This window comes from Osmerus mordax, chromosome 2 (genome assembly GCF_038355195.1).
Source record: "Osmerus mordax isolate fOsmMor3 chromosome 2, fOsmMor3.pri, whole genome shotgun sequence".
NCBI classification, from domain to species: domain Eukaryota; kingdom Metazoa; phylum Chordata; class Actinopteri; order Osmeriformes; family Osmeridae; genus Osmerus; species Osmerus mordax.
In genome coordinates this window covers 19,588,908-19,614,824 of record NC_090051.1, presented here as the reverse complement: position 1 = coordinate 19,614,824, position 25,917 = coordinate 19,588,908, and the positions used below count along the sequence as shown (strand labels likewise).

The window sequence follows — 25,917 nt, the reverse complement described above, 5'->3', positions numbered from 1 at the left end:
ATATAGACAAGCACATACATATTTCACATTTAGATGCATTAAGCTGTAAACGGTCATTCTCTATGCTTTAGACATCCTGGCCTACACTAGACAATTCTTCTGCTTGCACTTTTGACCAAGAAATGTGTTATACTGCATTATTTCTGAGCGCTGTTTTCTGTAGGGGGCATCTTCTGACACTAACTTGAATCTACAGCACTGGCTCACAAGGAAAATGTCATGACAACCTGGAACTAAGGAGTTAGTCTCTCCTGAACATAGTGTATTTCTGTCTCACCAGTTATGCTATTCCCATTTCCATCCTTGACTGGATTTTGGCTGTACTCGTCTTTACACATTTGTCTTTGAAGACTTCTTGAACATACAGTGTAAAGAGATAAAACCAAAAGAGTAAATGTGTCCATTTAACAATGAAACGGTACAATTCACAGTAATACAATACTCACACATGGATGTCTGGTACAAAATATAGGTGTAGTTTCTAAATTGTGTGCTCACTTATAAAAGGCAGACAAAAATGCTGTACAAATGTAGTAATAGGAACATAAAAAAATGAAAAGAATGTTTGAGTGACCATGTGTTTTATATACCGATTTCTATTGGACAAGTAATTATAGGCGGTCCAATCAAGTTTCAGTTTGAACTGGTTGTAAATATTGTAAATATTGTCAGTGTTGTGTACCAACAATGTTTTAGGAAAAAATCTGAGAAAGATTGTTTGATGATTGTCTTATTTTGTAAAACTATAACTGTTTATTTTTCACCGTATAGTGCAATAATACCTTAAATGTTACCTACCAATGATGCATTTGCTAAATGTGTGCAGTTGTTGATGCTATGGCTTTATGCATGTTTGGTGACATACATAATTCTTTACAGATAAAAAAGTGACATCATATTGTTGACTTGTAATAGTCAATAGTGCATTTTGTGCAAACAAAAACATGAACAGAGAAAAGATTTTCATCTTTATACTCGTATATAAAAATAGGCAATCATTGATGATGTAAGCATACTGTACCACACTGAAAATCTCACTGAAAAAACTCTATTATGTAGATTACACTCATGAATTTTGAATTGTTTGCTTGAATCTTCATAGAAACAAAAAAAAAACTGAGACACCACTTGAGTAACTCATTTCATAAAAAAGTGCAACAAGCATGAAGCTGCATATGTACATAGTTTGTAGAAAGTTTTTGATGCCTAGGTATGTTATATATAACCTACAATAGTACTTCTCAAAGCAAGACAAGTTACAGATTATATTTAATCAAGCAATTTGAGCTATGCAGAGCGTATTGAACTATCCAGACAGCACTCATTCCATCAGGTTGTTTCATCTTATCGTAAGTGAAAAATTCCTGCTCAACTGCATTCGTTTTTTACCCTTTGCAGAAATAAATGTTGAGTCACTCAAAACTGGGTGAATGTTGTACGTTTTTCAAGAACTTCAAGGTAGTCTGGATCAATATGAAGCTTGGCTTTCAGTTCCCAGTACTCACTCCTGTTTGGCTCCACATAAACAGTACTTGGTGCTGTACAATAAAGTATTGTTTGTTGTATTCTCTCAGGGTGCATATATTGATGCCGAACATCAAAGTCTGAGGTATACTGATTAGATGAATGGCCTGCATGCCTGCATGGCAGAGTATTGCTGTAAGGTGATTGTTTGTCTTGGTTTAAGACTTCTCTGTAGTCGTACTGATTATCGTGTAAGGGGGAAGAGGGCTTGTTGAGAGGCTCTAGAGTGCTAACACTGTAATCAGAGCTTATTGCATTGCTGCCAGCCTCCACATCGCAGTGATTCAGGAAAGCCCCATTGAGCTCATCAAAGTCTCTATATCCATCCACCGATTTGTTTTCTGCTGGGCTGTAGACGGGTTTCTTGCATGTGTGCTCCGTAGGAGGTGGGATGTACTCATACACATGCCCAGCAGACGTTCTGACTTTTGGAATGGAGTCCTTCTTGTAAAGTCCATACTCCATGTTGAGCGAGCTAATGCATGCATTCACTGAGTTATTCTGCTCGTTTTGAGACTTTTGCCGTCTTTTTTTTAGGGTCACAAACAGTCCAGCGGCCACAAACACCGACACTATAAACAGCAGAAGCAGGGCAAGAATCAGGAAAGATAATGGAACGGTGTTGAAATGCGTGTCGTAATCCAAGGATGTTTCTATGGAGATGGTGCTGCCAGGGAACGATTCTTCAGAGGGAGGGATCATAGAAGCAAGTACTTCAGAGTTATTAGGACAGAAATTAGCTGACTTAATGTACCGCATATCCTCCCCGGCCAGCCTCTTCGGTGAGCCACAGATGACATTGTTTACAACAGTCCCAGTGCTAAGCTGCTCCAGCCACATCTTTAACTCCACAATGGCACAGGAGCAATCCCAGGGATTCTCAAACAAATCGACTTGCACCAGTGTTGTAAGCTGATCCAACACACCACTGACAGGAAGATAACGGAGATGGTTGTTACGAAGATTTAGACGTGCCAGTGTCAACCCTTTAAATATTCCCCCAGGTAAGGTCTTTAGCATGTTGTTGTTCAGGAAGAGCAGCTGAAGATTGGGTACATGCTGAAAGGTGTTAGATGTGATTTCCCTAATGACATTATATTCTAAATACAAGAACTGCAGACTGTCTAACCCATACAACATCTCTGCTGTGAGGCGGTCTATCAGATTACCATTTAAGTACAGCCTTCGCAAATGTGTCAGATCCCCAAAGGCTCTGTCATGTATGTGAGCTATTCGATTGTTGCCAAGGTGAAGCAAATCTAATCCAGTCGCCTCAATGAAATCCGATCTGCGCACCACAGGGATATAATTCCCTGTAAGATACATCTTTTTGGGATTGTAAGGTTTGGGATTTAAGTCTGAGATGCGTTCTATCTTCCTCTCTTGGCAGTTGACATTTAGACCAAGGTCTGAAATTTGGAGATTGCATGTACAAGCAGCGGGACAGTCCAAAGGCACAGGAGATTTGGTCTGATAGGATATTATCTGACCATAGTTCTGTGGTCTGTTGGATGGAATCCGAGAGGTGGGTTTGGACTTTAATTTGCCCGCCGGACGAGGACCCTTGGTCGGCCTTGATGAAGAGCGTGCAATCCCAGAGAGAGTGAACGAGGCCGTAACCGAGGAGGGTGTGGTTCTGTGGTGTGCATCAGTGCTCAGATGAGGCTGGGGTTGCATCTCATACTCAGCAATAGCTCTCCTGGGGCATAACTCCTGTTTGGAAACCTCATCAAGATCTCTACCATGAAGCCGGAAAGGGAACTCACACACCACATCGCCAACCAAAGCTGTGTAAGATATGCTCTCCAGCCAGGTCTTTAAAGCTATCAGCTCACAGGAACAGTTCCAAGGATTCTCCTCCAGCTGTAACTCTACCACACTGTTCATGTGTTCCAACAAGCCTGAATAAGGGAGCACTTTCAGTTGATTACCCCTCAAATCAAGGTGAGTCAAAGGGACATACTGAAAGAGGTTTGTGGGAAGAGTTGAAATTAAGTTGTCGTTTAAAATCAGAACCTCCAGATGACGCAACTTGCTGAAGGCATTCTGCTCCACGTGAGTGATGTAATTATAGTCAATCTGTAGATATTCCAGACTTTCAAGGCCAATGAAAAAATCCTCCTTCAAGGCATCGATTTTGTTATTATTGAGATGCAATCTCTTTAATCCCTGAAGTCCGTTAAAAGCTCCCGATTCTACCTCAGATATGTCATTGTTGCCCAGGTGCAGTATCGTGAGTCCATTGTAATCAACAAAATCATTGGCAGATAGCATTTTTAAAAGATTCCCTGTGAGCAATAGATGATAGGTTGGGAAGAATACTGGGCTGATCTCTGAGAGATCAACAATCCCTCTGTTTTCACAGCTCACAGTCAGTATGCCTTCTTTCTCCTCACAGGCACACAGTCTTTGACACATGTCCCCATCATTTTCAACCATTTCCACAGTACACACAGATGTGGCAACAAACAATACGACTGTAATCCAGGTATGCATCTTTCTGCATTGGTGGCCAAACTCACTGTGATGATGCAGTGTCCTCTGTCATCTGAAGACAAAAGATACCAAAGTAAAATGATTGATGCAATTCAGCAGTTTTTCAACAAGCCCTCAAATAGGCTATAGCCTTTGGGTCAAAGCTTTAATTGCAGTGGCCTCGAGGTAACTTTTGGCTGCGGATTTAATGTGACACAATTCAGGCATACAGCTAGAATAATGAGGGATGGAATTAAAATCGGTTTCTCCAGTAACAGAGTATCTGGTGAATAAAGAGGGTAAGTAGATAAGGTGTGATCTATGTGATCTATCAAAATCCAATTAAAAGTAGGGTTATGTTCAATTGGCACATCTGATACCCTTTTCAATCTAATGTAATACCTGTATGGAAAAGAAAAACTTAGGCTAACATATCTTAACATATGCTTTATACTGATCTCAAGATATGCAAAAGCAGGTTTGCATAGCATAGTTTATGAGCTGGCAAGACATTTGTCCAATACTAATTTTAAAAAGCAGGAGTTCTATTCCTGTAGACAAGACTTACCTTACTTGGTACTGGCGATGACGAATTCCTTGTTTGTAATTGAAACGCGTTTAACAATATATGCTTTCAAAAGCGATTCATAATACACGCGTTCACCAACACTAATCTACTAAAAAACATAAAAGAAATGCTGATCCACCATATCTGCCAAATGCTTCTGTCTTTAACATTCCGTGCCGGAGGAGACAAAGCTGCGCCTGGTGCCTGGTAACAAAGTTGCTTATTCGGTCTCTCTCTCTCTTTCTCTCTCTCTCTCTTACACACACACACACCCACACCCACACCCACACACACACACGCATACACACAGAGAGAGAGAAAGACTCGTATGCATGCACGCACAGCTACAAAACAACAAATGTATTGTGACACACGAAGGACGTCGACCTTAAAGCATTTGCAAAAGCCCTTACTTACCATGTATTTTACCCACGAAAGTCGGGAGGATGTCACATCATTTAATGTTAAACTGATGTGTAGGCATGGACTTCAACGGCCATATATTTCCGTATACACCTTCGTAATACGTTGTCATATGCAAATAATTACCAAAAATTATCCATAATTCATAAGATTTCAAGCTTTCGTGCCCTTAAACGAGAGAGGTTTAACGCGTTTACCACCCAGTGGGAGGTAGAAACTCAAACCCGTTACTCAGAAGATGGGCAATAGTCATGACAGATTATGGCGTGTGTTCTGTGACCGTTTAGAAAACGTAATTTTGTAAATTGCCTAATCTAAAATGTATACAGATATGGTCACGTGTCAATGTATATTGTATGTGAATATTGGCTTATTGTGTGTGACAGTAACAATATGTATCATATTTCTCACTCAAGTTCTAAATGCAAGGCAGGCTACACCCCTACAATACTGTGAAAGAATGGTATGACTTGCAGACCAATGTATTCAAATCTTTTGCTATTTTGGGCATCTCACCTTGAGCAAGAGTTGACCAAGTGACAGCAGTTTCATACCCTGCAAACATGTGTCTGAGGCTACACGAGACTTTATGTTCTATAAAAGGAATATATGACTCCTTCATCACTCTATTCCCCAGCAGGATGAGTCTGGGTTGAAAACATTTTGTAACAGTCCTGGTGACAGCAAGCCCCTGCATGGATTGTCACTATGCCTCACTGTTCTCTGGCATGGCCAGTAAACTGAATTATGCATTGCCTTCACATTTATATTATCATCCAGTGCATGAAATATACAATTTCACCCCTGTCATGCATGGGATATGAATTGAAAGATCAGAATTGAGGTCTGGGAAAGGTTGCAGCCAGGATCCACACATGGAAACAGATAGAAATGGGTCTGGATGGAGAGAAGATATTTTAACAGTCAGCGTCTCCAGCTATGCCTGTTTATCCGATTGTAATCCAAATCAGATTTGCCCAATCATTCGCCCTGCAGCAACAACATGGTGACATATTCAAATTCATATTCAGATAATGAACGCACAGCCAAATATTTGCCTGGCTTATTCGGAATAATTGGAAAGTAACTGATACTGCCATGCCTTGTCAGCCTGGTTTCCGCCCTAACTCTAACAGTTGTCCAGACAGAGAGAAAATGACCATGTGTTGCTTTCACACGTGCTTCTTTCAGCTTATATCGAGCTAACGTTTCTGTTTATTTATATTATTTACGTTTAACAGGTGAAGAGCTAACTCCACGCTACTTGTGAGTGTGTGTTTGAACACCACCATGCTGGGGTAGGGAGAAGACCTGCATCACCCTGTTCCACCTGACATGTCGTGTCACTGGTGTGGAAACTTGTCAGGTGTCGTTCTGCTCAGCTGTGTTTCACGTAGCTATCCATCATCCTCTTAGCTCTGACATTCACATGAGGACTGAGCTGGCACATCAGGCTTGCTGCCTGGGGCGGATTTTTTAACAGTGTTATTGTGCATCACAAACGCCTGTACAACTTGTGTGCGTGCAATTTTTACAAATGTTTTAGCTGGCTCCAGAGATTTGTACACTGAGAAGCGCATACTGCAGGCCCTCAGTATCTGCCTCAACCTCATCATTACCCCACTATTTGTGAATAAATTACCATTAATGTCTGTTGCAACACGATAAGCAAAGAAGTAGGTGGATTTAAAGCATACTTAATTGCAGTATTTACAGCTGTCATTGCAACTTTCTGAATGACACCAATTACACAAAATATTTGTGGTTGAAAAAAAGGTGTGTATGTGTGTGTGAGTGCGTGCGTGCGTGCGTGAGTGTGTGTGGTGTGTGTGTGTGGTGTGTGTGGGTGTGTGTGGGGGGGGGGGGGGGGGGGGTTCCTCTCCTGCCCTTCCTTTGAGGCAAGGTTCTATAATGATGCATCATGTATATCCACAAGGCAGGAATAACATACAAAACATGAGACAGAGAGACTGAGGCATGACTTGAGCCTGATTTAATATCTGATCAAGTCTTCCATGACAGTGAATGCACTCCAGACATCCATTCGGCGACACTGCTCGCCAGCGTAGGAAAGCAACACATAATGCAAACTAATTGATTATTGGTTGCCAGGTCTGAAATGAACAAATCCAGTTGTTGGTTTCATAACTGTGACTGATGGGAATGTTATTAGGCAAGCGTTATTTTGCTATTTTAGAGTCACATAGCGTAAAGTTATGTGGAAACATTTGGACCATAGTCGGGCCTGAGGCGTTATAGCCCAGTGAACTCAAGTCAAGTGAATGAAAGATGTTACAGTATACATGTACTCATCATGACATCATGTGTTTCAAACAGATGTGGAACTATGGATTGATGTGAAAAATAAAAGAGTGTTGCCACAACAGCGTTCATTAGCAACATTAATAGGGACAGTGCTTTTATTAGAATTACATCACCGAATGCATCATCAACAGAACTCATTTAAAGTGTTTGTCTTCTGGCAAAACTGTATTCTCAGCAGACTTGTCAAAAAAAGGCTAAGCAGGCAATTCATAACCGTTTCATTTAAGAGTTGCTTTGCAACTGCAATTTTTATCAAATTTTCAGTTTGAAAATATGACTCAGCACACGCTCTTCCTTCAGTGGCCTTGGCTGCTCCCCACATCTGGGTGAATCTCCAAGGTTTCCCATCCTCACAAACAAGCTGGGACTGCATCTGGTACGTATTATTTGGTGAATGACACACTGTGGAGGCCTGAAATACACCTTGTTTAGATGCCCTGTTACCTAGACACAGTGACTATCAACATGCATGAACACTAGCTGGCAAAACAAGAAAATGGGAAGATAAATATAGGCCCATCTGCTCCTTTGATGATGGAAGAGTGTGTGAAAATGGTGGACAACAAGAATATTGCACTTTGATTGGCTGATGGAGTTTTCATGTACAACAGCGCCCTCTGCTGACAGGACTGACGACCCCAAAATCGAAAAACTGAAATATGATAAATATCTTCTTCTATGGAGTAGATTTGACTCCTTTCTTCAGACATTTATATAAAATACATTTAAATTACAGAAAGTTTTACCAAAATGACAGCCTTATTATTGCTAATTATGAATTAATAATTGTCACCTTTGAGTCAGACCTTTTTCTAAACGTGTTCTTGTTAAGATTGCTGCGTTTTGAACTTCTATTTGCTTTTCATGGCACAACTAATTTTTGATTAAAATATAATGCATGGAATATTTTGACCACAACAAATACTCAGATGAACCATTTTGTGCTGTTTATCACATGCATGTGGAGGTTTTACATTAATTTGTAACGACTAGTCAGTTTTGAACGGGAACACCACAGGTGTAGCCTACACAAGTTAAATAAAACACCTAAAGTGTAAATATGTATTTTGTAGTTTGATGCCCTGTGTGGGCCAAGTCATGATACCTATAACAAGTGTTTTTTTGTGAGGCTTGTGAAATAGTGAGAGGGTAAGCTGTATAAGCTTGCCTGGGCAGAAAGCAAACAGCTAACATCGTCTAATATCACCGTGCACAACGTAGCCTGACAGACGTAATAATATTTTAGTCCTCAGGGTGTCAGTGGTAAGTCAAAATCGAAAGCTGTCCGCCTCATGTTTGATTGTCTAATGTACCACTTTACTCCTCTTTTCTCGTTGACTCAATACTTACTGGCAAGCAGGAGTAGGCCTTCAAAGATAAACCACTTGAGGTTGTATCAGTTGTATGCCGTGTTTGAAACAGAGCTATTTCACAGGAACAAGTACAACTATCGTTTGAAAAGAAACATTTGCAATTGATTTCATGGCCACAAAGAATGGTGGAGTAAGCTCACAATAGCCTACAGTGTTGCAACCTTTCCTATCAAGTAAAGGTGTTCCAGGTGAAAAGCAGCGGCATTTTGATTGTACTGTAGGATGTCAGCAAGAAAACACTCCTGGATTGTTATAGATGTGAACAAGATAATGTAATGACGAGATCTCAGTCAATTGCTGTGTAGCGTCTGGTTGTGCCCAGATAGCACAAGGTCTCCCTTTTCCTCTAATTGAATGCTACACTCCTTATCTTTATTTCACATGTTGAAATGGCACTCATGAGTACTAGATATCCTGTTCGCAGTGTATAGATTTAAAAGAAACTCAAACAAGGTGTTTTGAAGAGGTTAAGAAAGATGTAAACATGTACACCCAATACAATTTCAAAGCAATGAAGATCTGACTATGCATGAAGTCTTGAATCTATGTGTGGAAGCAGGAACAATGGTTATTTCAGACAAGGCTGTTTTCTCATTTTTCTTAGCTTAGAGGACACTTGTGTTTTTTTGTCTTCAGGAGGTAAGCAAGACTTGAATAGTGAGCTTCTATTTTGTTCGAGCACTGTGTTATGCACTGCTATAAATGTCAACTGTTGAGATGAAACTCCCGAAGAAGCAGGTTGCCACAACACATCTGCAAAATGAGAAATTACAAGAGAAATTCTGTGGCAGTATGAGACTAGCTTTATTTAGCTGTGTTTCTTTAATTCCTGGGAGCACAGCAAGCACCAGGGACTGCACACAACAAGCCCTGATTACAACCCCACCATTAAAAAACGCAGGTCTGTATGATGTTGCCACGGTAACACACATCACTTATTTTATGACAGCTTCTGCTTTCCATCTCCTGAACCCATAATATCCTCCCTGTAAAAGTGTTAAATACATATGCACAAATAAATATGACAGGCTGCATCAATGCTGGGATTAACGTAACACATATTACTGTACATGAATTTTTTTTGCCCTTTGTAATTTCTTTCTTACTCCCATAAATGATATAAAAATACCTCACCAGTTCATTTGGTTAATGTCTTTTGGTCAAGCGTAGAAATGTATGATTTTGTGTGTGCATGTGCATCTGTGTGTGTGTGTCTTTTCTTGCTTGTGTTTGCTGCATCTTGGTGTTCCTGCTTCTGTCACGCTCCAGTAACAGTCATTCAGCTGACCATCTCCTTCACCTTTCTCCCACTCCTCCCATGCGAATTTTGTTATAAAACAGCCTGGGAAACAGGCTAAGCCCACATCAACAGTATATACATTCCCTTCACGTTTATCAGACCATCCACAATCCAAACAGTTATGGAGTTTCTTTCATTTTCAGCTCATATTTGTATAGCCTCAGGCAGTTATCCAGGGTAATACACGATTGCAGACAGGGCTCAGACAGCTGTATATCACAAATACTGTTATGTCTCTCCTGAATAATCCCTAGGACCTCACACTTTGGAGAGGCAATTTCACCAGCTAAATCTGTTATAAACTCTAGTTGCTATGCGCAATGTCACAATCAATATTTCAATTAAATATGTGCATATATGCATGAAACTATACTCGTGTTGCTACAGTACCCAATATGTATCAGCCAGGATGAAAATGAGGGAGCAAGTCTGTACCGCATGTTTAATTGTAAATTCAAAGGATAAAGGGGTAATTACTTGCCATCAGAGTGAGTGTGAAACTAGAAGATAAGGGGTGCCAAAAATAGATGATGAAGTGAATTCTCTTCATGAGTTATGCCCGAGCTCACAGAAAATTCTGTAAAGGAAACACTTTGTAGAACATCTTTCCACAGGAAAATACAGATCCCACTTTTAGGTTGTTTTGGTCTCTTAAATTGTTAATAATGTTCCTGTTGGGTACAATTAGCATGAGCTTATATTCCAAACTCACTGAAAATTCTACAAAGAAAATGAGCAAAAGAGAGACTCAGCATATTATCGTTCAACAATGTTAGGATGTTTTGGCCTTTTAAAGTGTTCATACTGCTCTCTTGGCTATAATCACTATGAGCTTATATCATTAGTGTGTTATCAGTCTGCAAATCTTCAGAGCACCAATGAATTTCTAACCTAGTTAACATGGAAACAGCTGTAGTAAGCATGGCTGATAGCACCTCTCTCTGACTGATTAAATTGCAATCGATTTCTGCCAAATGTCAGGAAACGCGAGGGTCCAGTGCCATTTAATGCATGTCAGATGAAAGCTGAAGGTAAGGGGGTTCTGTTATCACTCATGTGTCACCTCAGCTGGAGAGTGACAGAGTGGTGCCAGGGGTTTAATTGGCGTTAACACTTGGGCTAGGGAGCTACCGGTGGAGTCTCAAGGCAACGGACAGTCAATAGTAACTGAACCAGAAGGGCAGCATCTGACTAGCCTTGAAGGAAAGTGGTAATTATCTGAATTTTAATTTAAAAAAAATAACAAAGATAACCATGAGTTTGCATAGTGAATGTTTGAACATGTCACATCTATAGGTGTACAGTATAGTAGAGGATTAGTGGTTACAAAGTTATTTGGACAGATGAATGTGCCTTCTTTTACTGACATGTGAGAATTGTGAATGCTGTTGTCTGTCTTTTTAGTCCATGTCACAGGTCAATGTCTGGACCCAAGTTGTGATTTCTCTCTACACTTAATCATGGTCAAACACTCAATGCAGCAGGGTTAAAACCCTGTTTTGATGTGATTTTAGCATATGAAGGTATTTATCCATCTGAGATGATTATTCCTCTGATTATCCAGGTGACTTTGCAGGAAATTCAGTCATAAATCAAGACACCCTCTGGTCAGAAAATGGCTCCATAGTAAATATCTATGACCCTCTCATTTCTGCACAGAGACTTCTGGCAAAGCCATAAAGCACATTGTCACGAGTGACTGGCCCCTCTCCAAAGCCATTAATGATGTGATGATTGAACTCCTATTCACAGAATAACCCAGGACACTTAAAATGTCACATCAGGTTTGTCAGAGAATATTGTTCTGACAGTCCAAGGTCACAGGAATATGGAGGTAACTTGTATCTTCACATTTTTGCTTCATTGATGTGTTCTCTGCACTTTCTTTTGTCAGAGTATTTGATATGTGATTACAATGACCTAGACTAAAAGCTATTCATTTACACTGTATATATTTTTCTTTTGTTAGTATTGGGTCACAGATTTACAATGAGGAGAACAGGAACAGAAATCCATGGTTGCAGAAACTCCAAAGGATTTCGTAATAGAAGAAAAGCTATTGAAAACTGCAAAGATTTCATATGATTCCAGACTTAATTAAACGATTCAACAGTATGCTCTGAATACAAAGGATAAAACTGAACATCCTTCAACTTTCTAATGTTTACACAGGACACATTTCATTTATTTTCTGTCACCACTCATTACGATTCACCGCTCGTGCTTTTTATCTTCCAAGGATAGCACACTATGCCCATGAAGAACATAACCAGGTCATCCTTTTCAACATACAGCTTTCTAGTCAGACATAGAAGCTTTGTGTTCCACCAAACTGCACATTGATTCAATAAACTGTTATCGATTGCACTTTTTTTTCACCTTCATTTTATCTGTGATAGCAGACAAATGTGCCTCAGGGTTGAAACCCCAGCAAATCCACAGGGCTCCTGCAGAATCTAACGGAAGGGTTAATAAACCAAACTACACATGGACGTTTGACCCATTTTGGCTCTGCAAGAGGCTATGGAACCACCTAGATGAAATTGAGAGGGGGGAGACATAACCCCATATAGGAGAAGTGTTCTTGTTGGATCCTCTCTGATCCTGTATTCTCTCTTGGTCTGGAACACTTAGCTATGATTGGCAGATTGGAGTGTATTTGAACACCTCCCAGAGGAGCGGGCCATAAGTAACACAATTTTAACAAGCACTCAAGATGGTCTTGCAGTCCAGTTTTTTTTCTCTCTTTCACTTGCTCAGACAGGGTCTATGTAAAAGGGTGTTAATTCCCAGAGGTGAGACTACAAACTAAATGCAGTCAACAGTGTCATAGTCTCCTAAGAACTGGAGCTGTACAACTATTTTTCAGTCTGTTCGTTTTTTTCTAACAGACAGCCCTGTCATATCAGTAGAGACTCACATTGAAAAATACAGTGTTGATGTCCAACTGTATGATATGCTCTTCATTTGTCACCGCTGAATGAACAACTTAAATGTCTATATGCCATATTAAGAATGAATCATGTTTGAAAGATCCATCTGGAAAAAAACTTTCTTTTTTTTCATACCCAATTGCTACATTCCCTATCTGCAAAGTCTGCTGCCCTAGGCACTCAAACATTGAATGATGTTTAAAGTTGACATGAAAGTGCATCCTCTATTTTGTTTATGGACCATTTTCTCACGTTTACCCCACCAACAACTTACGTTCAAGTGGAACTACATACCAAACCAGGTGGTGGAGGTGAGAGACAAGCTCTTAATCGTTGGGTTTATTGAATTATTGAATTAAAGGCTTAAGTACTCAATTCTTCACAACTGAATGGTACACTGCTCATTCTTTTTTTCTCATCTGAATAGATCATTTGTGTATGTAAAATTGCAAAGAATGAGGGTTTACACAGATCGGTTTCATTGTCTGCAAATCCTATTCATACTGACTGTAGTCATTGTCACAGAAACGTCATATTTCTCCAGCCGAGCATGCCGGTCTCTAATCTGCTCTCAGTGCTTCTCAACAACTGTGGGTTTTGTCAAGCAGTTGTTGCACTGTGTTAATTAAAGGAGTTTCTCTTCTTCCAAGAACATATTTCGCATAATTACATCTGAAGTGTGAGTTTAGCCATTTAACCTGCAGTCATTATTTTTCAGATATGCCATTGTGTTTTTAATTTAAAGGGTAAATGTGTTAAGTGGCTCCCTTACTTTAAGCATGACATTAACTCCTAGTTTTGTGTGCAGTGCTCTGAAACTCTGGGAGTGATTTACAGAGAAAGATGTGATGTTACTGTCTGTGTTTCCACAGGACTGAGTTGCTGTGACCCACGCAATTTTCTTCTGAAAGAGTATTTCAACTTATGCAGATGAGCTCATCATAGCTGCCTGCTGAGATGAGACATCTAGGTCTGGAATTGTGTCAATACGAGCACCAAAACAAATGCAAATCAAAATCCAAATTAATATGTATTCCCTAGGGGGGAACTGGGTCGTACTTATACAGTAGTCGTCTCTCTCAAAGATGACAGGATTCTGTTATCTGGAACACATGGGGAGCAAGGCGTCTTCCTACTGCTCAGAGACATGGTGAACACATCGTTGACTTGGTTTGGAAACAACTGTGGGTTTGACAGAAAATAGTAGTTCAGGGCAAAAACTGTTTTTGCTAATGTGATATTTTGTAATTTAACCCAAAGGCTTTTGAGATTCCATCTGTAAGGAAACACAAAAACATCCAGATATAGTGCTGGGTTTGGTTCTGTTTACCTATGTGACACTGTTCACATCCCAGCATGAATTTGAATTCATGCAGCTGTTAAGAGAAACTGTCACCAGCAGAAGGAATAACAGAATTTGTTTGGAAAAAGCTCAACCAGTATGGACTGGATGAGATTAATGTGGGCTGCCTCACCATTGTTGCTGTCCATCAACTTCAGTCAAAGTGCTTGCCTTTGCTGTGGAATTCATTGCACAAGGCTGTAATTTGATTGTAACCCATGTTGTTGCTTGTGACGAACTGTTTTTCTCGTCCTCAAAATGTTGCACAAACCACCTTGTCACTTGTCAGACACACAAACCTTATTCAAATTGACAGCAATCCCTGGCAGACTTTAAATTCAAGTATGCCAGTCCAGCAACATAAACAAGACTGCCTTGGGTACATGGCAGGCATACTTAAGTAGCACTAGCTACAGTGATTTGTTGCCTAATGAAGTGCACTGAAGGGCTGAGGTCAACACATTTCACATTATATACCCAACTTCATGTTGCCTGATTTAATTTGTAGGCTTGCAAGGGTAATTAGTTGTCTGTAAAGCACCTTCATTGCAGTTGATACCTTGATGCTATGAAATATCACTTGAAGGAGGTCTTAACCATTATGTTCAATATGCCAGGTTCCTTTAGGCAGGTGTTTGATGGGTTGGTTATTTTATGACAGCATGATAAATCACGTCAGCATTTAAGCCATAGTTCGGAAAGGGTGTTCCCAATCCCAGTGAATAGCAAGGCATAGTAGCTTCAAAGGCATCATTTTTCAAAATAAATACTTTACATATTCACAAAACACATGTGTATACAAATTTAATAAAATACACAACAAGTACAGTAGCCCATATTCACTTGAAAGCTCACCTTATTTTGCACATTAATTGCAGCGAGGACAACAATTAAATTACAAATACATTCATAAAAAAACTGTCAGATTTTCAGGAACCTCAAAAGGTTTCTTGAAAAGGGAAATTTCCTGTTCTACTAGTCACCATTAATAGTTCATAAGACACTTCACTTTTGTTTTGAACTTCAATGATATGTATTTCAATTGTCAGATTTTCGAAGGGGTGTTATTCAAACACTTAGTGGAAACAAAAGCAGATCACTGTACAGAAGCAGACAGGACTAAACATCTTTACAGCAGCAATTCGTTCAACAGCCTGACAAAATTGGAGCTTAAAATGTGTAAAATACAGACACCTAAATTGACAGATACACCATAAAAACACGTGATGGCACAAAAACATTTTCCCCAACCCCACTCTGCAGTAAAGGACATACTTATATTTTACCTTAACACATCACAAAATCAAAAACAGATACATTTGATGGTTTTTGGTTATGCAGTGCATGTGTGGACTGGAACCTTACCAGGGTTAAAAACACCACCCCTCTGCCATCCATCCATCTGTGATATGATTGCCACACCACTAGAAGGGGGCGGGAGGGAGCTAGGTCAGGTGATCTGTCAGTTGGCAGAGTCCCGCTGGTCGAAAACGTACTCCATGGCGCCACACTCCTGGCTGATGACAGAGCTGTGGATAAGGCTGCTGGACAGAGACTTGGGCCTGAGGACCTGGCAGGTCAGGTAGGAGGGCTCCTCCAGTTCTGTGTGCGGCGGGGAACACTGGCCATCCGGCGGTCCGTAGGCACTGCTGTCCGAGCCCCCCTCCCTTCCCTGTCCGGGCTCCTTGCTGGGGGAGTCCAGGGGGGTGCTCATCTTGGTGGGGCTACTGGACGCAGAAGGGCTCTCCTGCAGCGGTGGGCTGAGAGCACGCTGGGTTTTAAAGTAGGGCTTGACATTGGCCACGAGGATGGTACTGTCCCGCTGTTCTTTCCCAAACGTGCTGAGGGTTTTTCTGCCGCTGCGGTTGATGGTGCCATAAATCTCTGTCTCCACCATGGCCTCCATTCCCACAGGGATGAAAAGGTTGGTGCGATTATCGGCGCTGTCTGCTTGGCTTCCTACCCGTAACTTTGGCATCCAACAGCTGTCAGAATGTCCCAGTGCAAGACATTCATCTGTGCAGTGGACTGATTTGTCTTGCCCTACAAAAACAAAAAAAGGAAAAAAAAAAGAAAAAGAAAACCTGAAAGTTATTGGAGGACAATCGCAATAAAATGGGGACACAGCATTGAAAAAACAACAGAAATTACAAGGGAAATTTCCAAGACACAGTACCCCCTATGTTCCTCGCACATAGAAAAAGCATAAGAGAACGAATAAATATTTTCAAGGGGAATAATACTAACAATTCTAACCCAATACTAGGCCTGTCAGGACGTAGATCAAGAGAAAATATGCGATCGAGTTCAAAATGCATTTTAGATCAAAAGGCAGAACAAAACGACAACAGTTCGTTTTGGCAAAAAGGCAGCACAGATCCCACACATTACAATCAGTGGTCTTTGAAGGCATCCCCACCAAGGCTTACTAACCACAGATTACTGTTATGTGCCCTGCACATTTGTTTTTGTCTGCCTTTCATCTCATGTCAGGGAAAAACAGAATCTTTTAACATGCATACATATATAAAAGGGACCAGGACAACAAGCACAGCCTGAAGATGGAAAAAGGGAGAATTCATTTTCGAGGTAGCAAGCTATCACCGCAAAGAGACTAGCTGATGACAATGATGCAAAGAGAGGTTTGTTCTTAGAGGGTTCAGTGGAAGCACCACAGGGGTATAGATGTTCTGTCTGTGTGTACTGCAACTTGTATCCCTGCAGTAGGCTACTGACCTCCGGTTTACAATGACTCTAAATAAATTCAAGTGACTACGGATGCATAGAGGGCCAGCTTCTTCACCATTATGTCTCTTTTTTTTATCAACTGCCTTTAAAACAGGTTGCTACGTTTTATGCGCGGGTGCCCATTTTGGTGGGTGGAAGATGATGTCACAGTAAGACCTAAAGACCACCCGACATCATGCTGATTCCTGCAAGCTGTCCAACAGTTGCCTTTGGCAACACTGGTGGTTCAGAGGAGCGCGCTGGCTTTATTTTTGCCATGTGCCTGTCTCATCCTGCGTAATGTGACTCTTCACGCTCACCTCAGAGTTCTAAGACTAATCATCTCTAATGGGCCTACAATTGCTGGGGTATGCCTTGTGGATACTTGTTAAAAGCCAGCAACACAAAGGACCCATTTACACGGATCACATGGCTGGGATTCGACAGGCAACTTTGAAGGGAAAAACACACTTCACAGAAAAATAACCAGCCTGGTCATTATAAATAGAAACAGAGAAAAACCTAGCAACAGAGAAACCTACTGTGCACCTGGCTTCTCCAGCTCACAATAAATATTTAGCAAGGAAGCTATTGAGAGTCGCACAGGTGCATACATTACCTGTATCCAAAGCTGAGAGGAGACTGGAGGTTTAAATAAAAATATAGAACATAAAAGGCTAGTTAATCCACAGTTATGGCCTTTGTGCCACATCTGTGGGGGGTATAGGCCTCCACTGCTTTGCGTCGTTCATGGAGAACTTTTGAAAAGGCGAGAGCGACAGCAAAATCTTTACTGGTTTTCGATAAAATACATGATCCTACTACTTGCTATGTCTGTGAATTGAATTCCATGTTTGTTTGAAAAGAGCTGAATAACTCTACACTTCTGACATAGTAGTGTGTGTACTGTGTAACATAGTAGTGTGTGTACTGCGTAACATAGTAGTGTGTGTACTGCGTAACATAGTAGTGTGTGTACTTCATAACATAGTAGTGTGTGTACTTCATAACATAGTAGTGTGTACTGCAGTGCAGCAATAGAACCTTGTCGTGGCGTGTAGACTGACTTATCAGCAGGCTGTGGCACTATTTAATGACTGACTGACTGACCAACGCCCACGGCTCTGAACTAAATGTGACCGCAAGCTTTGCTTTACAGCGTTTTTTACACCCAAAGAGAGTACACCAGAAACTGCATTAACACAACCTATTAATATGGAATGCATTGCCCTAGTTCTTCCTTGCATTTCTCTTATCTTACCAACGCAGGCCTATAAATTAATTGACATTCCAGTCAAGTGAGCATCTGTTCTGTGTGTGGATTTGGCTCTGCACGTACGAAACATCTTTTTCTATATCTCTCCATTTGATTGGCCTTTGAACAGGGTCTGGAGAATCAGATTCAGAAATATGTGCTCCAGAAAAAAGTGATTGAATTTACACCTCCCACAGGGGGAACTGTCGTTTTCCCAAGCCATATACACAGACACACACCCACAACCACACACACAAACAAACATATACACAGACCAACACTCCACCCTCTGGCAACCACAAGATGTTCCCATCTCGGCCTTCCCTGAACATGCCACAAACAAACAGCTCATGGCAATGCAAATGGTGTAGAAAGCACAGCATAGGGAGCAAATGACCAGATCCAATCCATTCCAAGACACTCGTGTCTCATAGAGAAAAATGAGGGCCTGCACACTTCAGTCAAGCCCTCCATTTTCTTTTTCATTCATTTCAGGCAGGCTAACGCCAGTTTTGACACGCTTCAGCAGATGAAGCAGATCACATAGAAAACTACCTAAATAAACAAATCAGCTAAACAGGGGTTAAACGCCTGTGACTGGGGGTGCATGATATTTTAAAACTCGTCAATGTCTGAGTCATGGAAGTTGCAATATGGGCTTGCAACAAACTTTTGAAATAACTATAAAGTGAAACATTTCTATTTTTGCTTGCTTACCGTCTCAAATATTCTATCCACACAAAGCAACTGTTAACTGAGAAAATGTTTCAACAGACAAACTGGTAGCAGTCTGTCAGGTTTCACAAAAAGTACCTGGCTCTTAGTTCTGCAAGTGTCTGTCATGCTTTCTTTTCCCTGTCTTGTTATTCAAGACAGGCATGCTCCGAGTTCATATTCAAATAATGAAAAGATCAAATGAGACACCGACAGAGGTACACTTTGCCATGCATATGAGCTTGTTTGATGGCAAAAGCAGACAGAAGACGTTTGAACATTTTTCCTTCAGCCAATGGACCCTTTTATCCTCTTTAACTATCATCTACTTTCCACTCTGATGCCTTCATGTCATCTTGGCAGCCGAGCTCTGGAATTCTGCAACGGCATGCTGCTACAATACCCTGCTGCCTAAAGAAGCTGAAATTATATTACTGCAGATTCAAACCTCTAAAATCTTGTTGAGGTATTAAGATTTCTGAAATCCCTTGTCAAATGTAGCAGGTGAAATATCTATCTATTTCCTTTCTCCATAGGGAGGTTAGTGCAGTAGTCCAAGTCCAAAAAAAATCTAACCACCTGTACCGTACAGCAACACGTACTGTGGGCTTTCAGAACATTTCATCTTAATGGAGTTAAAGAAAGAACAAGGAGTAATGCAAGAGTCAGTTAAGCATCTTCAAGATGTCAGCCAGCGAGAGCCTCCACTCACCCTGTTCGAGAGGCTGGCCATTAACTGCTGTTGCTTTCATCTTGAGGGCCTCCCTGGCAGACGTGTCGCAGTGTGAGCCTTTATTAGTATCCTGGTCACTATCAGCCTGGTCACTATCACCATGGCCACTGTCTCGGAGGCTTGCTCGCTCTGCATCCTTAAATGTGGAGCTGCTGCAGAACGGACAGAGAGATAGAGAGAGAGAGAGAGAGAGAGAGAGAGAGAGAGAGAGAGAGAGAGAGAGAGAGAGAGAGAGAGAGAGAGAGAGAGAGAGAGAGAGAGAGAGAGAGAGAGAGAGAGAGAGAGAGAGAAAGAGAGAGAAAGAAAGAGAGAGAAAAAACTGAACTCACCGGCGTGTCTCTATCTGAATGGTCCCAGTTGACGACCCTGCCTTGATGGGTTGATGTAGACAATATAAATGAAATGGTCAGTATGTAATCAATTGTTACTGCCCTTACCTTGGAACAAAAGGCTGCCTGCTGCCTACATAATTGGGCTCGGAGGGAAAATTATCTGTCTGAAAATGAAAGATAGATAGATAGATAGATATATATATATACATAGAGAGAGAGATATAGATACAGACAAAGAGAGAGAGGGGGGAAAAAACGTTAAATTATGCCTCTCGTGTTTCTCTGCAAACTGTGTAACGTGATATTCAATCACACACACCAAATCCATGTCTCGGCCTTCTTTTTTTAGTTCTTTACATTTTCACTCGCTTGGAACACATGAAACCTGTTAATAAAACATATTTATGAGTGAGGGAGCAGCTGCAAACACAAGGGGCCTGATGAGGACAAATTTCCTGCATGTCCATATGGGCTTCCTTGGCAAGCCATAAGCATAATGCATCAGCCACTGTCATCTGCATCTTTTTTCCGCTCATCCTGAAGATAACGTGTTTGTCTTGATCACACCCACATGCCCTAGCAACTGGTGACAACATCAAGCCCTGGTATCTGTGTTCATCATCATCTCCAAATGAGATTGTCTCTGAGGCTGTCCTAGATATTTACATCATTTACTAACCCCCCCCCCCCCCAAAAATAATAATGCTGTACTTAATAACACTACAAGCCCTGCCGGTCAATTTAATATGCTGGCCTGTATAAGCAACCCTGTCAGCTTCACAAGACAGGGCTGGACCCTGTTAATTGTGCAAGCTTGCCAATACTGGATTTAGATTGTGTAGAACTGGCCCATGTTTGTAGAGGGCAAGAAGAGGGATTGTAAGGTTATGCTGTGTGCATCTAGCTGTCTGGCACACGATAGTTCACTAATGTGATCAGACAAGCTGCTCAAACACCTGTCCAATCTCACATTTTGGACAAGGCTTGGTTTCTGCTCTGTAGCAGTGGATCTGGCCCAGGCACAGCAGTCTTGTCCAAGACTCACTTGGTTCGCATGTGCAACTGAAAGGCCTTTTTGATTATTTGGACCACCTGTAAGGTCTTGCTAAAAGTCATTCATAATAGGCCAATTTCAAAACACTTATTTCTCGGCGGGGAGAGTGGCAGCAAATATATTTATATTTTTCAGACACCGAAATGAACAATGACAGACAAATGTCTTTTTTATATATCTCAAATTAAAAATACATGCCGGTGATATATCATGCTGTATTGCGAAAGTATATTATACACTGCCCAGAAAAGAAAAGGAAAATGTGATAAGGAGGATGTCAGATTGCGTGGTGCCAGAGTATTGATTTCTAGAATTATATCAGCCGAGAGAGTGCAGAGAGGACAGAGATAAGGTGCAGAATAAAAGCCAAATAAAGCAAACAGTCACCTGTATCACTGACATCCTGTTCCCTGGAGTTTCTGTGCTGAGTCCAGCAAAGCTCGAGTGGCATCCAGCCCGAGGGACAGTCAAGCTGTTCGGGGTGGTCTTCAAGTACAGGACCTCAGATCTGGGCAGAGTGAGGGGCAAGGGGCTCTGGTAATCAAAGCAGATGGGCGAGGTGATGAGGGAGGGACTGCTCACCACGTTCATCCTGCTCAACGAGTCCCTCTCCTCCATCTCGCTCTGCACCAGCATGATGTCACTCTTGTTGATCCTCTTCTTCTTCCCCTTGCCCATCGGAGGGTTGGCGAACTCTGCCGTGCGGCAGTTGTAATTCCCGGCCTCCTTATCCTGATGTTTGGACTTGACAGCGATGGCGGTCATGACGGCCAGCAGCATGACAGAGATGATGCACAGGGTAACTATGAGGGGCAGGGACACGTCCCAGGGTTGTGGCTCCCTGATGGCACCTGAGTCCCCTGCTGCTATGGCTCCCGGGTTGGCCCTAATGATCAACTTAGCCACAGCAGACAGGGGAGGCTTGCCATGGTCTGTTACCTTCACAACCAGCTCCACCAAGGTGGTCACCGCCTCCCACACTGGGTTGATTGTTCGGATCTCCCCAGACACGGGGTCAATCTCAAACAGGTTATCCTCGTTGCCCTCCCAGATCTCGTAGGTCAGGCGACCGCTCTCCCCGTGGTCGTGGTCCATGGCTTTGACCGTGGTCACGATGTAGCCCATGCCCACGTTTCGGGGGACGACGATTTCAGCCGTGTCGTTTTGAAGGAGGGGTAGTGTGATTACTGGGAGATTGTCGTTGACGTCTAGGACACTGACCCTGACTGTGGCGGTGCTCTCCATGTGAGGAGACCCTGCATCTTTAGCTTGAACTTTGAACTCAAAGAACTTTGTTTGCTCATAGTTGAAAGATCTCGAGGCGTATATGGCTCCATTGGTAGGATTGACGGACACATAGGTATAGACTGACACATCCCCAATATGTGAAGGCAAGATGGAGTAAGACACGGTTCCATTTCTACCTATGTCGGGATCATGAGCCAGAACAGAACCTAAATACTCCCCTGGGATGTTGTTCTCTGGCACCTGAAGCACATATACTGTCTTGGTAAAACGAGGTGCATTGTCATTTTCATCCAATATTTTGACCGTAAAGGATTTTGTGTAATTTAAGGAAGGTATTCCATTGTCCCTGGCCACTATTGTAATGTTATATTCATCTTTCATTTCCCTGTCCAGTGGTCTATCAGTTAGAAGAGTGTAAAAATTATCATTGTTTTCTTGCAATCTGAAGGGTACATTTCCCAGCACTCTGCACTGGAGTTGACCATTCCTCCCAGAGTCTTTGTCTGTGACTCTCACCAGAGCAATGACAGATTCTGGAGGGGCTGCTTCGCTGATGGCTCCCTGACGGACAGACACAAAACTTATAATTGGCCAGTTATCATTCTTGTCTAGTACTTTGACAGTGATTTTACAATGGCCAGGAATGGGGTTTGGCCCGAGGTCCTTAGCCTGCACATCAAATTCAATAATTGGGTTCTCCTCATAGTCTATTTCTCCTTGAATCTTTATGACACCAGTGTTGGGGTCAATGGAGAACAACTCCTGCATTCGCTCTGATGCATACCCACTGAAGGAATAGACCACCTGCCCATTGCTGCCTTCGTCTTGGTCTGTTGCATTTAAATCTATCAATATTTTTCCAGGTGGTGAGTTTTCAGGGATCTCCAGGACATAGGAGGGTTTTTCAAAGACTGGGCTGTTATCATTTGAATCAGTAACTCTCACATTTATTTGCATGGACCCTGATCTTGGATATTCCCCTCCATCAATAGCTGTCAAAAGGAGTGTGTGATGACTCTGGTCCTCCCTGTCTAATGGTCTCTGAACGACGAGTTCTGGATATATAGTCCCATCTCCTCTAATTTTCAAATCCAAAGAAAATGTATTGTAATCATCTCTTGTGACCTGATAAGTCTTAATCCCGTTTTCCCCAGAATCTGAGTCGTGCGCAATTGTTAGGGGAAATCGCGTGCCAGCTGCTGCATTTTCAGAAATATCAATATTGATGTGATCTGAAGGAAAACTTGGTGAATTGTCGTTGATGTCCTCTATATCAATCTTGATCATGCATATTTCCTTGTCGTTGGCAAACACTTCCATAGAGAGCTGACATTTGGGGTTGCGCCTGCACAATGTCTCCCTGTCAATCCGTTGTTTAGTGAAGAGCAGCCCACTCTCCGGGTCCACATCTACCAGATGTGGAGCGGAATTCTCCAATATCCTAAAGTTTGATTTTTTCCCCCTTTCCATCGGTCCATATCCGGCATCCTTGGCTATGTTACCTATTACAGTGCCAGGTCCTTGCTCTTCCGGGACAGAATAATTTAGATTTTTCAATGTCAGGGCTTTAGCCCACAAGAGAAGGAAAAATATGACAGAAAGACGCATCCCTTTAGCCTACTAAATATGCGGTTGTAAAAAATCCCCCTTTAACTTCCAACCTGTTGATTTCTTCAGCGAACCAGTAAGACTACAATAACACCAGACAGGTGGTTTGTATCCAGAGCGACGGATGGGTTATTTAATCGATTTCCTATAAGTCAATCCTTTCTCGTTTTATGCTGTCCTTCTAACCTCCCTCACATGACTATCAGCTAAAATGATGAACTCTTTCTGTAAACAACGATGAACGCCCAAAGACATCATGCGCATTGAGACAATACCATTTTTAACATATCATTTTCCTGTCTGGTAAATAAAACATTCCGATTTTAAAGCGTGCATGGTTTGCCCCTGTTGCGATATTACACGCGTTTTAAAAATCACCCCTCTATGGTGAAGGTTAGACAGTACAAAAGCGCAATGCCCCCATGCGACATCTATACCTACAGTACACGGACATACCCGTTCCTATTGCAGCAAAAAAGCGGGTTAGACTATGCTGGTCACATCACAATTTACTTTTACTCTAGCGACACACTGTTGCATCTAGATTTTATAAAGGTACTCGTAGCTTCAAGAACTGAGCCATAAAGGAACGCATATAACGTTTAGTCGGGACAAGGTCTATATCCCCTGTCATTCAAGAGCATCTGGAGAGCGACGGCGACTTTTGCCCGATAATTGTTCTATAATCAGTCCAGTAATCCCGTAATCCAGTCCAGTTGGACCTAGTGTGCTTTTGCATCCTGCATCAGGAATAAAAAATATCAGCACTGTCTTCTCTGCTTAACGCCGAATAAATCCAAAACGTCCGATGAAGGTGGATGTGCAGATATTTTTGATATGATCAAAATGAAACGTTTTCCTTTTTCAATTCTCCGGTCACGTCAACTGTTGAAAACCGCTCTCATGGCACAGAAATCTTCACTATAATCCTCACGACGCCCTGTAGTCTACTCTGACTTCAGTTTATCTCTTGGTGCATTTAACATTGTTTCTGATCGTCTTCCAGCCAATGAGTGTAACAGTGACAGATCTTGCCTTTGGGGTTTTCTCCAATAGGTCTGGCAAGATCGCATTGAAGGAGGGCTGTTCTAGTGATACGTGATTCAGTTACTGATGTGCGCGCCCTAAGCAGAGTTTAGAAATGAAAACGTGCTCGCGGATGTTCTACATCTGGACGCGAAAATTTGATTATAGAATGGATTGAAATGTGGCATAAAAAATATAACGAAGCTTACTGGTCCAACCAGTTTGTGTTTCATCAGAGCGGTCATACCAGAAAAAGCAGATTGAGAGCAGCCCTGTTGAATGTGAAAGGGGTTAAACCAGAGGTAGCCTAAGCTCTGCCCCTTCCCATCATTTACTTTGCCTTTTGACCTTAGAATCCACTTTGAATGCAATTATGAAATTACATCCTTCATGTAATTAATTGAGTTATGTATGGCTTACATATCCATTCATTAGTTAACATAATAATTTTTAAACCCAAAACAGGCTAAATACTCTATAAATACTCTAAAAGATATGTAGAAGAAACCGTATTTAAGAAGCTTGAGGGTAGCTTGAGGGTAGGATACTGTTGGATAATATTATAGAACATATTCCATGAGCATGTAAAATATTCAATCTATTCCATAACTTATATGTCCGACATGTTGTCCCTCCTCTTCTTGCTTTTCAAAGTTAACTTTTATATCCGTAGTTCATATCAGAGATTGAAGAGATGGACTGATATTTAAACCACTCAGCGTTTCAATCATTTGACATTTACATTCCAATTCCCACCTGACCAGATCAGTGCAGCTCCAGTCTCCTTGGTAATACAGGTGTGCTTGAGGATATTCGGATGGGCGTTTGTGTCAACATAAGGGCAAGATCAGGGTGGCTTGGTTCATCATTAAATTTCATGTCGCCCCGACTGTAAATCAACCTTGAGCTGTCCCCGGGTTCATTTATACTGTCTGGAACATGGCTGCTTTCCTCCTC

The 25,917-nt window shown here is 41.6% G+C and overlaps 2 protein-coding genes across 2 annotated transcripts; both read right to left on the bottom strand.

Annotated features, from left to right (window-relative positions):
- Nucleotides 1–1,416: 1,416 nt before the first annotated feature.
- On the bottom strand, nt 1,417–4,020 carry slitrk5b (SLIT and NTRK-like family, member 5b). The gene has a single exon (XM_067260235.1). It carries the CDS (start codon nt 4,018–4,020, stop codon nt 1,417–1,419), a length of 2,604 nt encoding a protein of 867 aa, XP_067116336.1.
- An 11,705-nt stretch (nt 4,021–15,725) lies between these two features.
- On the bottom strand, nt 15,726–23,934 carry LOC136967489 (protocadherin-17-like). The gene is made up of 4 exons (XM_067261295.1): nt 21,466–23,934; nt 20,130–20,188; nt 19,672–19,844; nt 15,726–16,306 (listed from the first exon to the last, which is right to left on the bottom strand). The coding sequence occupies exons 1-4, from the start codon at nt 23,932–23,934 to the stop codon at nt 15,726–15,728; spliced, it is 3,282 nt and encodes a 1,093-aa protein (XP_067117396.1).
- Between the last annotated feature and the right edge of the window lie 1,983 nt (nt 23,935–25,917).